Here is a 19,683-nt window from a genome sequence, read left to right on the forward strand (position 1 = left end):
AGAGAGAGAGAGAAAGAGCAAGAGAAAGAGTCGAGAGTGAAAAAAAAGAAAGAGAAATAAAGACAGAATGAGAGAGAGAGAAACATGGAACAATTCCCTTCCCTGCTCCCACGGGCAATCTCCGTGCCCCGGCAGCAGAGCTGACTGTGTCTGCCGGTAGCTGAATGGTGACATTTGATGTCATTTCACCCTGACGTGAGAGCTCAGCGCCAACGGATCCCTGAGCTGAACAGTCCCTCTGAGCTGCTCTTTAACACACACACACGGTGTGTGTGTTAAAGTGGTGTGTGGTGTGTGGTGTGTGTGTGTGTGTGTGAGTGTAGGTAATGACTGTTCTTCTAGTCCTACTACAGCTTGTGTGCAGCAGCAGCAGCTGTGGTCTGGCTGATTCAAAAGAACAGGTCGGAATCAAGCTATGCAGAAGCCTGATAACCACCCGTTCATTTGAATCAGGAGTGTTGGAGGAGCAGGGAAACATCTAGAACAAACAAGACAGTGGGCCCTGATGACCAGGGGGTGAAGCCCGCTGCTCTACGAGGTCTCAAGACATAACACAGAGATATTCCCTCCCGAACAGGAGTGTGACCAGGGACCTCCATCCTACCTGTCTGCCGAGGGTGGGCGCCCGTTGCGTGCCTTGCTGACTTGGGTGTAAACAGAGTCTGAGTAGTGGTGTTGGTGGAGCTCCACTCGGGGGCTGTGAGGCTGGCTGTGCCCCCCGTCCAGGGACGTGTCCAGGGGGCCGATGCCCGCGTACGGGTGCTCCTCGTCGGGGCCCGCGGGCCGGGCCACGTCCAGGATCTCGGCATAGTCCCTCTCCCGGGCCTGCCTCTCTCTCAGCTCCCTGGTCTTGGCCTGGATCCTGGACGGGGAAGGGAGGCGCGGTTATTACCAGTGAATGTGCTGGGTTTGAAAGGGGTTCATGAACGTGAACTATGGGGTTTATACACGCGAACGCTAGAAATCAAGAAAGGTTTCGCTGATTTGCTTGAAAAGGTTTTAGTGCGTGTTAAATACGGGAGTGCCTTGAACGACGACTTCATTAAAAAAACATCCCGTCACGCTGCATGAACCGGGGTCAGCACATTAAACACAACTGTTAGAGGTGTCACATGGGGTCAGATGGCTGAGCGGTTAGGGAATCGGCTTCCCTTTCCGGCTGCCGGTTCGATTCCTGGCCGTGAAAAATTATGTTGTGTCCCTGGGCAAGGCACTTAACCTTACTTGCCTCGGGGAGAATGTCCCTGTACTTACTGTAAGTCGCTCTGGATAAGAGCGTCTGCTAAATGACTAAATGTAAATGATCATGTGAAAAGGACGCTGTCAGCTAGTAGCCCCTAAACATTCCAGCTAAAAGCTTAGCTCTCAGTAAACACACCTCTACACAGCCCACACTGACTGAGGCCAACGCATCACAACAACGAAAAGCCTTGGCGTTCGTTCTGAGAGCGGCTAGATCCACCACCCACCCTCAGTCTCACTGGGGCTATTACGCGGCGAGCGTTAACGGCGGCCATTTTACAGCACAGAGTACATCACCGAGCTTGTAATTACAACTCTGACAATTATCAGGCCTTTTCAACCGCCAATTATCATCCACTCACTTTTCTGCAGACCTTTTAATGTGCAGGGAGGAGAGAGAAAGAGAGAGGGACAGCTCTGCCTGACTACCCCCTCGCGGAAATTACTGAAAACTGCCGCCTAATTAAATAATATGTCAAGAAACTGAGATTTTCTGGTTGAAGTGTGAAACATAAAAAATATATATTTATTTATGGGTGGAAATATTTTCTGAAAATTATACTACCCATATGAGTTTGGGAAAGTTTTTTTTTTAAACACACAAAAAACAAGTCACTCGAAAACAAGAATAAACAAACTTCAACTGCTAATCTAAATCTCTGTTTTGGAATGAGGTTCTTTTTGAGGAAATTCAACTCAACACAGCCCTTGAGTGTGTGCTGACTGGCCCAGAGACCTACTCCTGAACGCAGACTCAGCATTTAACTAAGAAAACAGCAAGGAAATGCCCTCTTGAGAATTCTATCTTTAAAACCGTGGAAAAATAACATTACCCTCCACTCCAGAGTGTGGGGCCCACTGATTGGGTACGCTTACCCGCTAAACTGATAAGACAGAGGGAGACATACCAATCAGGACCCTGGCTTTCCATTACACAAGCGTTTCCATCGGTTTCAAAAGGAGCGGGGGACTGATAATGCAGCATCGGGCCGTGGTTAAAGTGTGGTTAGTAACAAGGGGACACGCACCTCGATCCTTGAACTGACAAACAAGGAAAACAGCAGCTGTAACTTATCCGCTGTTTCTACTGTTCAGCGTTCGTATCAGACGAGAGGCGGAAACCGTCGCCTCGGGAACCAGAACAAACGACACAGAACAGCCAGGAGAAATTTTTAAATCCCTTTTGAATAATTATTATCTGAGGGAAATCTTTTTTCTTCTCCTGGCTACGTTGCTTCCACGTTCAGAGGTAAATAAATAAAGAACATGGCTGCCTCTCCGATTCAAAGGGACCCCACTGATGCCAGCGCAGGTCCTGTCTGTCCAAGTGAGGCAGGAAGGAGGCCCTTGGCCAGCACAGTGTCCCTCGGGCCCCTCTCTCGCTGATGAGGAAACGCTTGTTTGTCTTCATGATTAGCCTTGCTGACAGATGGAAATATCTCTGCTTGGCAGGGGAGAACTGGGGCAGAGAGAGAGGGAGGGAGAGAGGTAGAGATGGAGAGTGAGAGTGAGAGAGAGGGAGAGGGAAGAGAGAGAGAAATATAGAGAGAGGGAGAGAGAGAGAGAAAGAGAGAGAGAGAAAGAGAGAGAGAGAGAAAAAAAGAGTGAAAAAATAGAAACAAACGGAACGAGAGAGAAGTACAATAACCCAACCAGGGAAGGAGTGAGGAGGAAGAGGAGGATGAGGAGGAGGGAGGGAAGAGGAGGTCTGGACAGAAGAAGGAAGACGAGGATGACGGGTGACCTTTCCTCAGCTGCCAGGCAGAACAATCCACCATTACCACCTATTGTGTCCATTGTGAGCCAAGTCCTTAAGCGCCAACAGTTACACCAGTGATAATACATGCTGGGAGACAGGAAGAACCAGGGGAAGGTACCACGAAGGACTCCGATAAAACCCACATCTGGAACATTTCCACATAAAAACCACATCTGGTACATTTCCACAGCGGACAGGTGATTAATCACCTCACAGCAACGTAAAGGTTAACGCTTTTAAATCAGATTTCAGTTAACGTCTCTGTAATGTAAGGGTTATTAATGAGGGTTAGAGCGTGTGAGTATAAACAACAGTTTGGGTCTTAACACCGTGTTACCTCTCGGTGATCGTCTTCTTTTTCACTGAACGCCCGGGTGTTACCTTTCATAACATCTCAGAAGTAAAACGTTTCAATTTGCTCTCCGGCAGAGAGGCTACATAGACCACCTGAACCTCCTCTCTGGCTCTAGTCTGGAGAAATTCCCCCGCAGAGTCAATCAACCAGTTAGAATTACTCCAGCCTCGGGGCAGGCCAATCGATGAGCTGGTTTGTCTGAGGAATTTGAATTCCAACTGATCCAGGGAGGTGGGTTGTGTGCCATTACAGATGAGGCATTGATTAAGTCGAGGGTAGAGCAACCTTCATCCCCCTCGGAGGACTTGCACGCACACACACGCTTGCACGCACACACAAACTTTCTAACCACATTACCCTTGTCGTAGAGCTGAGCATTGATTACAGGCTATCTCCCTCGCACAGGTTTTCAACTTCTCCGCAAAGACGAGAAAGCTACAGACCATCTACAATCATGGGTGATTTCCGAAACCGCACACAAAAACCACACAAACCTTTAAGACAAGAAAATCAACTTCCCTTTGTGACAAAACTCCTGGAAAAAGTTCTTACCTCTGAGGTGATTAGATGTGAACACGGAGGAGGCAGCTCGTCCAACCAGATATGATTTAAAGACCAAAGACTCATCATCCCGTGTGAATAATCTCCCACATAACAGATGCCCTGAACTTTCCAGCTGTAATCATCTCTCACCTCCACTAACAGAGGTGCATGCAGAATGCCACTGATAACTCTTATCCCAAAAGACTGTGTGGAAAAGGAACTAATTAAATCTTGGCTTGTAATGTCTCTGGCATTTAACAAACTGGTGCCCAAATTACTGGCACATCATTGTGCTTTCCACTGACTGGGCTAGACAGGGTGAACATGCCCCAGGGAGAGTGGTACTGTACAGAACTTTCTCTGGATTCTGTCATATCTGGTTGTTGAATCTCTTCCAAGTTCCAGGCATCTCAAAAGACTTAATTCTATTTCGTATTCTATTACGTAACCGACGTTCCAATGAAGTTCGGTTGAGGAGGCCCATCTCTCCTCCCCCTTCCTCACCCTCACCTCTCCAGCCCCACCTCCCCAGCCCCACCTCCCCAGCCCCACCTCCCCAGCCCCACCTCCCCAGCCTCACCTCCCCAGCCCCACCTCCCCAGCCCCACCTCCCCAGCCCCACCTCCCCAGCCTCACCTCCCCAGCCCCACCTCCCCAGCCCCACCTCTCCAGCCTCACCTCCCCACCCTCACCTCCTCACCTCCCCAGCCTCACCTCTCCAGCCTCACCTCCCCACCCTCACCTCTCCAGCCTCACCTCTCCAGCCTCACCTCCCCAGCCCCACCTCTCCAGCCTCACCTCCCCAGCCCCACCTCTCCAGCCCCACCTCCCCAGCCCCACCTCCCCAGCCCCACCTCTCCAGCCTCACCTCCCCAGCCTCACCTCCCCAGCCCCACCTCCCCAGCCTCACCTCCCCACCCTCACCTCCCCAGCCCCACCTCCCCAGCCCCACCTCCCCAGCCTCACCTCTCCTGCTCCAGCTTCATCCTCAGGGTCTCCTCCTCTGACGCTTGTGTCTCCTCCGGCCTCCACTTGCTGGAGCCCTTCCGCTCCATCTTGTCTCCTGGACGGTCGTCTTTGCGGTGTTTGCCGAACCTGGTGAGGGAAGCAAACGAGTCGGAGTCGGTTGTTGTCGAAAGAACCGTAAGAGAATCTGGTGAAAAACAAGACAGGAGCCTTCAGAACCTCCCTGGAGGAATCTTCCTTCAGAACCAGTGTGAGGGAGGGAGGGAGGGGGAGAGAGAGAGAGAGGGGGAGAGAGAGAGAGAGAGAGAGAGGAAGGTAGAGAGAGAGAGAGAGAGAGAGAGAGAGAGAGAGAGAGAGAGAGAGAGAGAGAGAGAGAGAAAGGATGAGAGGGGAGGGGGTGGTTTGGGGGGGCTGACAAAGTCTAAAGAACAACAGAAACAAACAAACCAAACGGCTTCAGATGAATTGAGGGTGAGGACACAGACAGAAGCGAGGGAGCGCAGAAGAAAGATGAGATCAAAGAGGGAGGGATTACCGCCTCTGAAGAGCTGTGTGGAGGGTGTGTGTGTGGAGGGTGTGTGGAGAGTGTGTGTGTGGAGGGTGTGTGGAGAGTGTGTGTGTGGAGGGTGTGTGGAGAGTGTGTGTGTGGAGAGTGTGTGTGTGGAGGGTGTGTGTGTGGAGGGTGTGTGGAGAGTGTGTGTGTGGAGGGTGTGTGGAGAGTGTGTGTGTGGAGGGTGTGTGTGTGGAGGGTGTGTGTGTGGAGGGTGTGTGGAGAGTGTGTGTGTGGAGGGTGTGTGGAGAGTGTGTGTGTGGAGGGTGTGTGTGTGGAGGGTGTGTGTGTGGAGGGTGTGTGTGTGGAGAGTGTGTGTGTGGAGGGTGTGTGTGTGGAGGGTGTGTGTGTGGAGGGTGTGTGTGTGGAGAGTCTGTGTGTGGAGGGTGTGTGTGTGGAGGGTGTGTGTGTGGAGGGTGTGTTTGTGTGTGTGTGGAGGGTGTGTGGAGGGTGTGTGGAGGGTGTGTGTGTTTGTGTGTGTGTGTGGAGGGTGTGTGTGTGGAGGGTGTGTGTGTTTGTGTGTGTGTGGAGGGTGTGTGTGTTTGTGTGTGTGTGGAGGGTGTGTGTGTGGAGGGTGTGTGGAGAGTGTGTGTGTGGAGGGTGTGTGTGTGGAGGGTGTTTGGAGGGTGTGTTTGTGTGTGTGTGGAGGGTGTGTGTGTGGAGGGTGTGTGTGTAGAGGGTGTGTGGAGGGTGTGTTTGTGTGTGTGTGGAGGGTGTGTGTGTAGAGGGTGTGTGGAGGGTGTGTTTGTGTGTGTGTGGAGGGTGTGTGTGTGGAGGGTGTTTGTGTGGAGGGTGTTTGTGTGTGTGTGGAGGGTGTGTGTGGGTGCGGTAGAGAAGGAGGGCCCATTACTCCATTAATTTATCAACAAATGGCTCAAATGTAGCAGAAAGCCCCGTTGGCCGCGAAGCGCCGGTGTTCATATCGAGCACGGCGCCATCGATCACGAGAGCGAAGGATGGCAGCTCCTCTCTCCAGTCCGCTGGCTTCCATTACAGCTCCGCTCACGCCGCCCCTCACGTCGCCACACCAGGATTCATGACAGGAAGGAGGACTTTTGGGGGGGGGGTGGAGGGGCGTGTGTCATCACGACACACGGGCATTGTGTGTGTTTAATATTCAGGGCGCATATTAGGAGGCCTTATCTTGTGTGTCTGGGAGTTAAGCAGGGCTGATGAGAGGAACAGGAGGCTGATAGGGATGTGAGGTGAGGCTGCAGTCTACCCACACACTGAATCAGCCCCTGTGACATGGGATTTGCTTCCCAACGAACTTCTAAATGCGGGGCGCAAGGCAACACGTGAATGGGAAACGAAGAAAAAACAAAAAAAGACACGTCTGTTGACAGTGGAGAGTTACTGTCGAAAGATTTCGCTCAAACAGACTCGCTGTCGCACGTTTCTGCTCCAAACACAGCAGGGATGTTCACGAGTTGTGAGTTGTTCCGTTTACCATAATAACTCCACTGTCACCCCCCCCACCACCACCACCTCCCCACCCCCCTCCACCTATCTCATCCACCTGCCCCCCTCAACAACAAACCTCCCCACCCCCCTCCACCCACCCATCCGCCTCACCCATCTCTCCCCCTTCAACAATACACGCACAAAAAAAATTACTTGCAGAACTCGGGTGCAGAAAATAACACTACCCCCTTCAGTTTCTGGGCAGCGGCCATCTTGGGCCTGCCAAGCTGACAGATTGGGTGCTGCTTTCAGTCCAACTGGTGATTAGAGGCGGGGCTCGGCTGTTCTGTCTGAAGTAGCCTGACGCTAATGAGACTCTGATTGGCTGCGGTGAGGACGGGCGACACGAGAGGGTCAGCTCTCAGGGGTCTCTGTTGATCACACACTCACGTGTGTGTTTACACACACAAACACACACACACACACATTCTCTTGGCACCTCCACCGCACGCACAATTTAGCACACACAAGCCGCACGTTCTCACCACTTACACACAAATACGGATTCCGCCCCCTGCCTCTATGCTGCACACACACGCGCACGCACACACACTGTAGAGCCAAATCAATGAGATCTCCACGACAGTACAGCAGCTCTCCACATGTAGAGATACTTCCCGGAGGTCCTTCAGAAAGGTTGCCATAGCGATGGCGGTAAACCTTCGGAGGTGGAGGAGGAGCAGGAGGAGGTGGAGGAGGAGGTGGAGGAGCAGGAGGAGGTGGAGGAGGAGGAGCAGGAGGAGGTGGAGGAGGTGGAGGAGGAGCAGGAGGAGGTGGAGGAGGTGGAGGAGGAGGTGGAGGAGGAGGAGCAGGAGGAGGTGGAGGAGGTGGAGGAGGAGCAGGAGGAGGTGGAGGAGGTGGAGGAGGAGGAGGTGGAGGAGGTGGAGGAGGAGGTGGAGGAGGAGGAGGTGGAGGAGGTGGAGGAGGAGCAGGAGGAGGTGGAGGAGGTGGAGGAGGAGGTGGAGGAGGAGCAGGAGGAGGTGGAGGAGGTGGAGGAGGAGCAGGAGGAGGTGGAGGAGGTGGAGGAGGAGGTGGAGGAGGTGGAGGAGGAGCAGGAGGAGGTGGAGGAGGTGGAGGAGGAGCAGGAGGAGGTGGAGGAGGTGGAGGAGGAGCAGGAGGAGGTGGAGGAGGTGGAGGAGGAGGTGGAGCAGATCTGCATACCAAACAGCCCCCTCCCCCAGGAGCTCATTACTCCTCTCAGACAACAGTCAGCATTTGGCCCGTCACACATCACCACCACTTTAGACAAACATGATGTATGGGAGTATTATTGGGTGACCCGGAGGGCTGGGAGCCATCAGATAAGAGGGGGGTGAGAAGACAGAGCCCTGGAGCCAATCATAATCGGGGGGTGAGACACGGTAGCCTATGGGAGCGTGGATGGGAAGGGCTGTCTGAGGCCTGGGGGAGTGTGTGCCACTGGGGGTCTGGTTATGTTGTTTTAATACGATAACATTTTGTGATGGAAAATATAATTGTCCAGAAGGGGTAGGAGTGATCCTCTTAGCTACGTAGGATTTATATCGGTTTTACAGAATAAATATCCATCAGTAAAGAAACAAAACAACAACAAAAAACGAATTGAGTGAAGACAGTCGACCCCTTTCCTTCACTTTCTCCTCTCTCTTCCTCTTTTTTCATATATTTCCTTCTCTCACTCCTCCTTTCTCTCTTCCTCGCCCGTCACACCCACAAAACATTTAGCCCTGCTACCGTGCATGAAAAAAGTTAATACATAAATGTATCAAATGCTGAGCGCACATCCACCTCCCACAGCACCGAGGCATAACCAACAAATACAGGGAGTCAGGTGGCTGAGCAGTGAGGGAGTCGGGCTAGTAATCCGAAGGTTGCCAGTTCGATTCCCGGTCATGCCAACTGACGTTGTGTCCTTGGGCAAGGCACTTCACCCTACTTGCCTCGGGGGAATGTCCCTGTACTTACTGTAAGTCGCTCTGGATAAGAGCGTCTGCTAAATGACTAAATGTAAATACATTTAGGATCGGTAGATCTCTTACCTAAACATTTCCCCTAGTCCCTTCAGCATGCCTTTCTTGGCTTTATTCTTTTCTTTCTCCTTCTCTTTGTCTTTGTCCCTCTCTTTCTTCTCCTTCCCTCCCTTCTCCTTCTTCTTGTCGTCTTTGGTGCGGTTGTTCCCGTTGACCAGCGGTTCACTACGCGGTCTGTCTGGGTTGGGGAGCGGGGTCAGGTCCGCCACGGTCGACACGGAGTCCCTCCCCGACCGCGAACTCTCCTCCGTGTCCTCCTCCACTGGAGACGAGGGGAGCGAGAGTGAGAGAGGGAGAGGGAGGAGAGGGAGAGAGAGAGAGGGAGAGAGAGGGAGGAGAGGGAGAGAGGGAGGAGAGGGAGAGAGAGAAAGAGAGGGAGGAGAGGGAGAGAGAGGAGAGGGAGCGGGAGAGAGAGAGAGAGAGAGAGAGAGAGAGAGAGAGAGAGAGAGAGAGAGAGAGAGAGAGAGAGAGGGGGGAGGAGAGAGGGATTAAGGAAGAAAAAGAGCATAAAAAGTAAAGTATTCCTTTTAACATTTTATTCTTCTTTTAATAGTGTATTTACTTATCAGATCCTTCAAAGGGTTAACACCCAAAGCGAAGCTACCTCTCGCCCTACCACCGAGCTCCACCCATCCCATAATATCCACTCACGCGTCTCCATGCCCTCGTCCTCTTCCTCGGGCGGAGCCGGACGGTCGTACGACTTGTCGATGGCCGCCCGGAAGCTCTCGTTGCATCCGCGGCCCCTGATGATGCGCGGACGCGGTCTGTGGAAAAGCATGTCCCCGTTCAGGGTGACCTCCGCCACGGCGGTCTGGAGACTCTCCAGGGAGCTGGACTTCTTCAGGCCCAGGGACGGGCCCACGTCCCGGGTCGAGGAGCCTGGAGGAGGCAGGAGGGACACGGGTCATACCACACGGCCGACACACGTGACCTGGATTCACATACTTCAAGACTCTACTTACTAAAAACTCTCTCAAAGACTTGTTTAAAGACTTGTTTAAAGACCCGTTTAAAGACTAGTTTAAAGACTCATTTAGAGAGTCATTTAGAGAGTCAGTTAAAGAGTCATTAAAGTACTCTGTCGAAGACTCCGGTCTCAAGCGCCTACAGACAAGCAGCGCAGCATCCTCGTACACCGTGTCTTCTGACACCTCTTGTTTACACCGCAGCCCCCCCCCGTCCACTAAGTCACAGCGCTAACAAGGCAGAAGAGCAGAACACCAGACAAGCCGGGGTTTGTGAAACGGAAAGTCGTCCCTCCAGCCCACACACAGCTGAGGGGGGCTCCACAGGATGCAGTGTGTACTCAGAGAGAGAAAGACCGGCTGCCAAGCTAAGAAAAGCTGTCTGGAAGGTAGGTGTGTTTCTCCTGTCTATGTGCAGCTCTGGATGACAAGGTGATGAAGTGAAGAAAGGAAAAGTGGTATGGAGGTGTGTGGGGAGGGATGGGTGTGTGTATGGTTGTGTGTGTGTGTAGTTGGGTGTGTGTGTGGCTGTGTGTGTGTGTGGCTGGGGCTATGTGTGTGTAGTTAGGTGTGTGCGTGTTGAGGAATGAGATTACCTCAGCAGAACCCCCACTACGATTCTAATTCTAAAAAGGCACACCGTTCCAGAACTCTGTGTACATACAGAACGTGTGTCTGAGTGAGTGTGTATGTGAGTGTGTGTCTGAGTGAGTGTGTATGTGAGTGTGTGTTGTGTGTATGTTGGGTAAATACAAGGCTGCAGCTCTAACGTGGGTGGCCAACTCTGAGGGTGGGACTGACTGAGTGATGAGAAGCGGAGGGAGGGATGAGGGAGTGAGGGATGAAGGGATGAGGGAGGGAGGGATGAGGGAGTGAGGGATGAAGGGATGAGGGAGGGAGGGATGAGGGAGTGAGGGATGAGGGAGGGAGGGATGAGGGAGGGATGAGGGAGTTAGGGAGTGAGGGAGGGAAGAGGGAGTGAAGGAGGGATGAGGGAGGGATGAGGGAGGGATGAGGGATGGATGAGGGATGGATGAGGGAGTGAGGGAGGGATGAGGGAGTGAAGGAGGGATGAGGGAGGGATGAAGGAGGGATGAAGGAGGGATGAAGGAGGGATGAGGGAGGGAGGGATGAGGGAGGGATGAGGGAGGGATGAGGGAGAGATGAGGGATGGATGAGGGATGGATGAGGGATGGATGAGGGATGGATGAGGGAGTGAGGGAGGGATGAGGGAGTGAAGGAGGGATGAGGGAGGGATGATGGAGTAAAGGAGGGATGAGGGAGGGATGAGAGAGGGATGAAGAGAGGGAGGGATGAGGGAGTGAGGCATGAGGGAGGGATGAGAGAGGGATGAAGAGAGGGAGGGATGAGGGAGTGAGGCATGAGGGAGGGATGAGAGAGGGATGAAGAGAGGCAGGGATGAGGGAGTGAGGGAGGTAGGGAAAAGAGAGAGAGAGAACGAGGGAGTGAACAAAGGGTATAAAATTGAATACATGACTGAGCAAGCAACTGTCCCCTCAGCATCTCATTAAAGGTGTTTAGGTTGGGGTACGCACCAGTTGGGGGATACATCTCAGTTTAAGACAGTACTAGAGGAGCGCCTACCCAATCTGCTGTGCCCTGTTTGTCTAGAAGTGCCTCCTATTTAAACAGCAGATAACCCTGCTCTGACAGGGATCGGCTGAGCTGTCAAACAGTAACAAAAACAGCCATCCATCTCCCTGTCAGAGGGTCAAGACGAGCATGACTATCTGGATCAGAACTCCCACTTGACATGACAAGGCAGTCCAGTTCTGCAGGTTGTCCTTCCAAACCTTCCCGCGTCCTCGGCAACCATCTGGCCACAGCCTGTGTCAACAACACAGGCTGGGGTCTCAGCCAATCACAGCAGAGCAGGCCCGGGCTATCGTATCCCAGAACAGTTGTCTCTCGGGGCCGTCGCTGGTTTCGGCGGGCTGGTGTTTGGGGCCTGGTAAATGGAGCATGGCTCATTGCTACTTAGCTCAGAGTGGGATGTGTGGATTTAAAGGGGCTGGAGTGCAACACGGAGCCTGAGAAGAGAAAATAAACGCGATTCGCTTAAGAAAATAGCCTGAAATCTATTACCCAGTGACAACAGAGCCGTTAAGGGAACTGAATAGGTGAGGTGTGATAGCTGGGATGTGGGGGGAAGAGGAAACCAAAAGAGAGAATTCTATATCTGTATGTCGTTCGTATTTGTGGTACTGTATACGTTGTGTTCCGAATGATTTTCATAAACTGGTTTTCTTCTCTGACAGACAGGCAAATTAATGACGTCTAATTTCCTCGGTGCTGAAGGGGAAAATTCGCTGTAAACAAGAATATCTCGTTTTCCTTTCAAACACCAACGCTGCACACACACCGCCGAGACTCGCAGCCCTACAAGAGAACATTCATGACGCATTAAGTCTCATTCAAGCACGCCGTTTCACCAGACTGCGACCATACCACCCCCCCCCCCACATTCTTCGGCTCCCAATAGCTGCTTACGCCTCTCGGCTAAATCCCAGACTTCAAAAAGGAGCGAAGCTTCCATTCAGAGGTGGCGGTGGAAACACACAGCACTGACAATGATGGACGACTCTTTGCCAATGTGTCAGCCCTCCGCCAAGGACAGGGTGATCTCTCTCCTTCTCTCTTTCCTTCACTTTCTCCCTCTTTCCTTGTCTCTGTCTCTCTCTCTCTCCCTCTCTCCTCTTTGTTCCATTTGCTCGCTCTGTCCTTCATTCTCTCTTACCGGCCTTCACGCCCACAAAACAATTAGCCCTGCTAACGTGGATGAAAACGAACATAAATGTATGAATTCAGAAGGCAGAGAGGCCGTAACCTCCCAGAGTTTCAAGGTCTGACTCCATTCAACAGGAAAGTGATGTTTACCTCATCTCGGTGGCTTAAAGTCGCACAACTCCAGAAAGTCTGAGGCGTGTGACCTTCTAGCCCTCATTAAAAGGTGATCATCGCTAAAGTGCACTTCCATTTAGACTGGCAACCAGCTCGCACGTGACATTCTCTAACCCAGACAAACGTTTCCTGCTTTCGGTTGCTTCTCTTCCTGTGCGTGTGTGTCAGAGAGACGGAGCGATGTTTGAGAGTGAGATATAGAGTGAGAGATAAGAGGGAGAGGTGAGAGGACAGAGAAAGAGAGAGGAGAGAGAGAGTGTAAGTGTGTGTTCCCACCAATTCCACAGAAGCACATACTTCTATAGGCTCTAGAATGAATACCAGAGGTGAGCGGCCCATGTCTAGTCGGTGTCGCACGTCCTTACCTGAGTGGTTCTCTGTGCGTGGGGAGAGGTTAATCTCGTCGGCTACTGTTAAAGAGGTAGACATGTAGGTCTGGTTAGTGCTGGACATTCCTCATGCAGCATTCAGGCAACGTTAACTGGATGTCTCCACAGTGAGATCTCAACGGCAATCAGATGTCATGCAGGATTGTGGGAAATGAGTTGGGGGAGTGTGGGGGGGGGGGCAGATCTGAGGACAGCAATCAGAGACATTGTCATTTCAGCACAGAGCACAAACAGCACCGCAGTAAGGTGAGGGGGATATCATTATAGGGTTTCAAAGGGAGAGGATGGGAGAGAGAGAGTGTGTGAGGGTGAAAAGAGAGAGCGAGAGCATGAGAGAACGGGAGAGAGACACGAGAGAGGGTGAGTAAGTTTGACAAAGAGACCGTCAGATGTCGACAGAGACAGACAGACAGAGATAACAGAACAGCCACAGCCAGCAGGGTTTGGAAGGTGTGTTCCAGGAGAGAGGAAGGTTCTGGTCAGGGAGTGATAAGGGCCGCATGCCTGCCGGCCTCCACGGAGCAGGAAGAGGCCACGCCCCTGGTACTGGCTGTGTGAGACTTCACACACCTCTCCTTCTGCTGCTAGCTAACAACACTCTGTTGGTGAACAATCAACTAGGGCTCACAGGAAGAAGAGAGAAGAGGAGGAGAGGAGAGAAGGGGAGAGTAGGAGAAAAGAGGAGAGGTGAGGTGAGGAGAAGAGGAGAAGAGAGGTGAGGAATGGGGAGAGGAGAGGAGAGTAGGAGAGAAGAGGTGAGGAATGGGGAGAGGAGAGGAGGAGAGAAGAGGTGAGGAATGGGGAGAGGAGAGGAGGAGAGAAGAGGTGAGGAATGGGGAGAGGAGAGGAGGAGAGTAGGAGAGAAGAGGAGAGGAATGGGGAGAGGAGAGGAGGAGAGTAGGAGAGAAGAGGAGAGGAATGGGGAGAGGAGAGGAGGAGAGTAGGAGAGAAGAGGAGAGGAATGGGGAGAGAGGAGGAGAGTAGGAGAGAAGAGGAGAGGAATGGGGAGAGGAGAGGAGGAGAGGAGGAGAGAAGAGGAGAGGAATGGGGAGAGGAGAGGAGGAGAGTAGGAGAGAAGAGGAGAGGAATGGGGAGAGGAGAGGAAAGAAGAGAGGAGAACCTTACAGTATGTCCTCACATCCCATAATATTTCAGCTATCAGAGCAGCACCAGCGGGTCAGGTCAGTACCTAGGTCCATGCTCTTGGACTTGCGTGTCTTGAGGACCTCCAGCTGGCTGGCGTCTCCGAACTGCTTGGTGCGTTTCTCCGACATGCTCTGTCTGCCAAAGCCCTCCCTCTGAAAGGCACCGTCCGGGTCGCTCTCGTCTGGAACCCCCGAACTGGGAGGAAGATGGAGGGATGGATGGAGAGAGAGAGAGCAAGGGAGAGAGAGACAGGGAGGGAGGAAGAGGGGGGGAGGGCAGATCCAGAAAATGAGAGAGCAGAGAAAGCAGAGAGCGATGGAGAGGCAGAGAGGTAGACAGAGAGAAAGGGAGAGATAAAGAGACAGACATCAAATGAGACAACAGATTAGAAGAGCTCTGCACTTGGATCCCCTTCTGATCCTGATCAAGGCTTGATCAGAGACCCAGACCTTCATCAAATCAAAGCGGCTCCACTCCGGCAGCACTCTCTCCCGCAGCCTCTGATTAGACCGCCAGCGAGCTGGACCAACTCCAATCAGCACCCTAGCCCCTAGCCCCCGAGGTCCACTGATGAGGGCTGACAAACAGGATCGTCACAGAACCGGTGACGGGCTCTTTCCAGCCCAGTCACGTCCCTGGGTTAGCAGTAGCGTTAGCTTAGCCTAGTTCACCAGCGTTCTCCATGATCACAGCTGTTTGTTAGCCTAGCCTAGCCTAGCTCACCAGCGTTCTCCATGATCACTGCTGTTTGTTAGCCTAGCCTAGCCTAGCTCACCAGCGTTCTCCATGATCACTGCTGTTTGTTAGCCTAGCCTATCTCCCCAGCATTTTCCATGATCACTGCTGTTTGTTAGCCTAGCCTAGCCTAGCTCACCAGCGTTCTCCATGATCACTGCTGTTTGTTAGCCTAGCCTAGCTCCCCCCCGCCTCTCTATCATCACCAGCAGTTCGGAATGAGAGGCAGCAGACAAATTGATTGTGTGTAAATTTCGCAGCCAACTACGGGACCTTTTTTGTGGATGGACGGAAAGGGGTCCTAAATGGATAGATAATTTGAGCAGGCCAGTTTCTAGGGTTACGTTGATGTTTAAAGCTAGTTTTACATCATATCATGTGATACAATAAACATTATTCATACCGTTCGGGGCAGTTAGCTGATGTCAAATAAACACAGCTCTTTTTGGATATACACTGAGTTCTAAACTGCAACAACTGTAATAACACCGCGTTTGGAATTGGACACAGAGTCCGACATAAAGGGAATGTCCAACCGAGGTTCTTACGCTTGGTAAACCTTGTGGTTGGCGTGCCGCTGACAGGTTAGTGATGTTTGACAAGAGAACTGACAGATGGAGAAAACAGGGGAACACGATACACAAAACATCGGGCTCACTTGTTTCGCAAACCATGGTAGCCCCGATATGCACAATTTCCTCTGCCGGGGCAATCAAGATGTTCATTAGATTTCAATAAACAAGCACACGCCCGAAAGTATATATGCGCCATTGGCTGTCTGTTCACCTCACCTCTCATTCTGATTGGGTGTCTCTTTAGCCCAGGGCGGAGTCACATCTGCAGCAAAGCCCATGTCGTCATGGGAACTTGTCGACGATTGGTCAGAGAGGTGGACAGGAAGTAGGGGTGGCCTATCGTCCTCGATGATGACCGTGTCGTCCTGGGGCATGTTGACGGTCGGGGAGAGCTGGTAGTTTCCTGTGGGAGGTCACATGACATACAAGTATGAGTAGGTCACATGACAGAAGTATGAGTAAGTCACATAACAGAAGTATGAGTAGGTCACATGACAGAAGTATGAGTAAGGCTGGCGAGTTTCGGTTCGCGGCGCACATTCTACGCTTCCGTTAAAGCGCGGCGTCAAACCGATGAATAGTGTCTGATTACGGCTCTGTAATGATAAAGGAAGGCCTATCTCGGTCTGTTCACTGCTACTCAGCTGAAGCACAGAACAACAGGTTGAGGCTGAGGTTAGGTGTGTTACTCATGCGACTGGCTGAATATCTAATCCACGGAGGGTTATTTTCAACACCCCAATCTGTATCGAAAGACTTTTCAAAGACAAAGTGTTTTTAAAACGCACACAGCGCAGGCTTTCACCATGAGACGACACTCTGCGTTAATATTTAAAAACAGTGAATTCCCTAATCAGCTTACAGTTAAACCACACAGTGTTTGGCCGTCATTAAAGCATGATTAATTCAAGCTGCTCTGTTGTGGAAAAGATAAAACTATTGCCTTTGGCGAACTCACAGCCAGGCACCGAAAAAGCAAAAACAACAGTCCCTGTTTTCTCCACATCCAAAAGGAGGGATTTAAAAAAAGCACATTGAGATGCAACGCTTGGCTCTAACGTCGCCTGGCTTCGCTCGTTCTTACGCAGAAACCGGGAGTCAGAAGAGGGCAGCTTCAATACCTGATTATAACCATATAAAATACCACAGGGAGACGTTTGTTTGGATTCTGAAATCTGTCAGGGTTTGGTGTCAGGGGAACTGGAGGTTAGCTCCAGGGAGCGGCTGTCTTGTGCCAGCTCTGGTGTTTGTCTCATATGCTCTCACACAGAGGGAATGTCCCAGCACAGGCCTCCACAGTGGGCCTGGTCAGCCAGGGAGGATGGAGGCGCTGACCGATCTGAGCTTAGCTGAATGAGGGCGGCTTGTGTGTGTGTGTGTGTGTGTTAGAGGGTTGAATGTGTGTTAGTGTCTGTTTATGGGTTGAATGTGTGTTGGTGTGTATGTGTAGTGTGTGTTTATGGGTTGAATGTGTGTTGGTGTGTATGAAGCGTGTGTATATGTAGTAGGTGTGTATGTGTGTGTGTATGTGTGTGTGTGTGTGTGTGCGTGATGTTATTGCTGATCCTGTGTTCTTTTCTCATCCACCCTGCTGTGTGTTTGTTACTTTACTAAAGGTTTTTTTTAGGGGCGAGTCCTCCGGATCAGCATAGGAGCTCTCTCTTTCAGGCCACCCACACACACACACACACACACACACACACACACACACACACACACACACACACACACAAACACACACTCTTAATCCCATTTCCCTTAGCAGTCCAAAGCACAACACTGAGAATCACATCAATGTCACAGTGTGAATCACTGCGATACAATCAACTGCAAGCATTGGGTAGTAGGCCAATGAACCTGTCAACACACTGGCTTAGCCCCCAGCCATTCAATAAAAACCCTATTGGTTTCCCTTGGCTCAAGCCAAGCACAATCCACAACAACAGCAGACAGGTGAGACACATCCAGACCCTGTCTGGTTGAATTCTCATCTTTTTAATATTCCCTCAAAATGGCTGCCAACTGCCACAACAAGCCCAGGTCCTATGACAATGGAACAAAAGCCCTGGTCTTTTGAAGAGAAGCCTAGACTTTAGCAGAAAACCAATTTTCGGATACTTTTATTCCGGGAGAGCACTGGCGAATGCTCAGGAGGAGGAAGGAGGAGTTAATGGCTGAGAGGTTAGGGAGACAGGCGGCTGAGAAGAAATAAAAGGTAAGAATAATTGGGTGAGATATTCCATTTCTTCTCTTTCTTATCGCAGCCCATCTATTTGCATAATTAGCATAAAAGGGAAGAAGTCAATTACATTCTGTCCACTCCTGTGTGAGAATGAGTGCGGATAAAAAAGAAAAAATCAAGGAACCATCAGGCCGATTCTCTCATGGTCGCTGTGGCAACGGGGTGCCCCAAACACTGGAGGGATCGATCTGGGGAATGTTTTGATGCCACAAAGAGCTGATATCACCTGAGCTGGTGTGTGTGTGTGTGTCTGTGTGTGAGTGTGTGTGTGTATGTGTGAGTGTGTGTCAGTGTGTGTGTATGTGTGAGAGTGTGTGTGCGTGTCAGTGTGTGTGAGTGTGTGCGTGTCAGTGTGTGTGAGTGTGTGAGTGAGTGTGTGTGACTGAGTGTGTGTGTGAGTGTGTGTGTGAGTCAGTGTGTGTGTCAGTGTGTGTGTAAGTGTGAGAGTGTGCGTGTGTGTGTGAGAGTGTGAATATCACCTGAGCAGGTACGGGAGCTTCAGCCTTGTTGCCTGCACTGGTAAATCTGACAGTTGTAAGAACATGTCTACGTTTTCATGACACCCGAGATTGAGCAACAAGGACGGCGGCTTTCAGGTGTGTTTGTCCACCGACACAAGGACCCTCCTGAGCTGTCTGCACGCCTGCCCGCTCCAAACCCATCACACGGCCAGCTGCTGCACAGGAACGCCGAGCACAGAAGAAGAAACAAGGCCGTTTCTACGGCGACAAAACAAGGCTTCCGTCTTCCGTCAGCGAGGGGCAGTTCTGTGGGCGTGTGTGAAGCCCACAGATAAATACTGAACACGTGAACATGACCGAGGAGTCGGGAGAAGTTTGCACTACAGTTTCATTTGTTTTGATCACGTCATCCGCCACCCGGCCTCTTCTCTGTATCTCTGTACAGAAAACGGACACAAGTTCTGCCAAAATCCTACCTATAAACTGTCCAACTTTCACATCGCTTTTTGAAGAGGAGGAATATTTTCACAGATTGTTTGGCAGACAAGGACAACGCAGACTGATGGAACCTAGACTCATGAACACCCACACAACTGTGTCAGTTCAGAGCACACACACACAACTGTGTCACACACACAACTGTGTCAGTTCAGCGCACACACACACTTTCCGACTGAGTGAACAGAGTAGATTACAGCCAGTTTACACCTGACTGAAGCCAGGTTGCGGCCGTGGAGGAAGTTCAGTTAGACCGGTATGCCAACTGCTTCCACACGGAGACGGTATCTAACGAGTACAAAACTCACTGAGGAAAAACACCTTTTAGATCCCAACCCCCGGTCAAACTGAAGGTCATCACGTCAGCGTGTGGGTACAGGTCATGGAATCACTTAAGTCAAATAAATATTCTCCAGCAGTTTCTGCGTGCCGTGTGGAAGATGAAGCGTGCCTGAAGTGGAGGGGGTGCGACACCCTAAGAAGGAACAGCTGGAGGAAGGTGATTGGTGGTTGGTGCTTAAGGCTGTTGACTGACTGAGCGTGGTGGTTTGGTTGTGGCTGGGCTGTCAGAGTCTCCCACCTACGTCTCTACTGTCTGTCAGTCAGTGGCCACACGTTCTGCCTCACACACACACTCCTACAGACATGTGCAAATACCAGCACACCCGCACACACACACACACACTCGCACGCACACACACACACACTCCTACACATGTGTAAACACCAGCCCACACACACATCCACACTTGCATGCACACACACTTTCACTAAACCTCACTTCACTAAACCTCACAGGGTTGGCCTGAGGCACTGAAAGACGAGACAGAATCAAAGTAGAGAGCTGAGGGACTCCCTC

The 19,683-nt window shown here is 51.5% G+C and overlaps 1 protein-coding gene across 1 annotated transcript in view; it reads right to left on the reverse strand.

Annotated features, from left to right (window-relative positions):
• Nucleotides 1-19,683, reverse strand: part of pard3ab (par-3 family cell polarity regulator alpha, b) — a 140,522-nt gene that overhangs the window by 33,611 nt on the left and 87,228 nt on the right. Inside the window, 7 exon segments of the mRNA XM_062480484.1 lie at nucleotides 605-862; nucleotides 4,866-4,994; nucleotides 8,898-9,150; nucleotides 9,540-9,770; nucleotides 13,144-13,188; nucleotides 14,357-14,508; nucleotides 15,840-16,026. Coding sequence (XP_062336468.1) covers nucleotides 605-862; nucleotides 4,866-4,994; nucleotides 8,898-9,150; nucleotides 9,540-9,770; nucleotides 13,144-13,188; nucleotides 14,357-14,508; nucleotides 15,840-16,026 — 1,255 coding nt within the window.

This window comes from Osmerus eperlanus, chromosome 16 (genome assembly GCF_963692335.1).
Source record: "Osmerus eperlanus chromosome 16, fOsmEpe2.1, whole genome shotgun sequence".
Taxonomy (NCBI): domain Eukaryota; kingdom Metazoa; phylum Chordata; class Actinopteri; order Osmeriformes; family Osmeridae; genus Osmerus; species Osmerus eperlanus.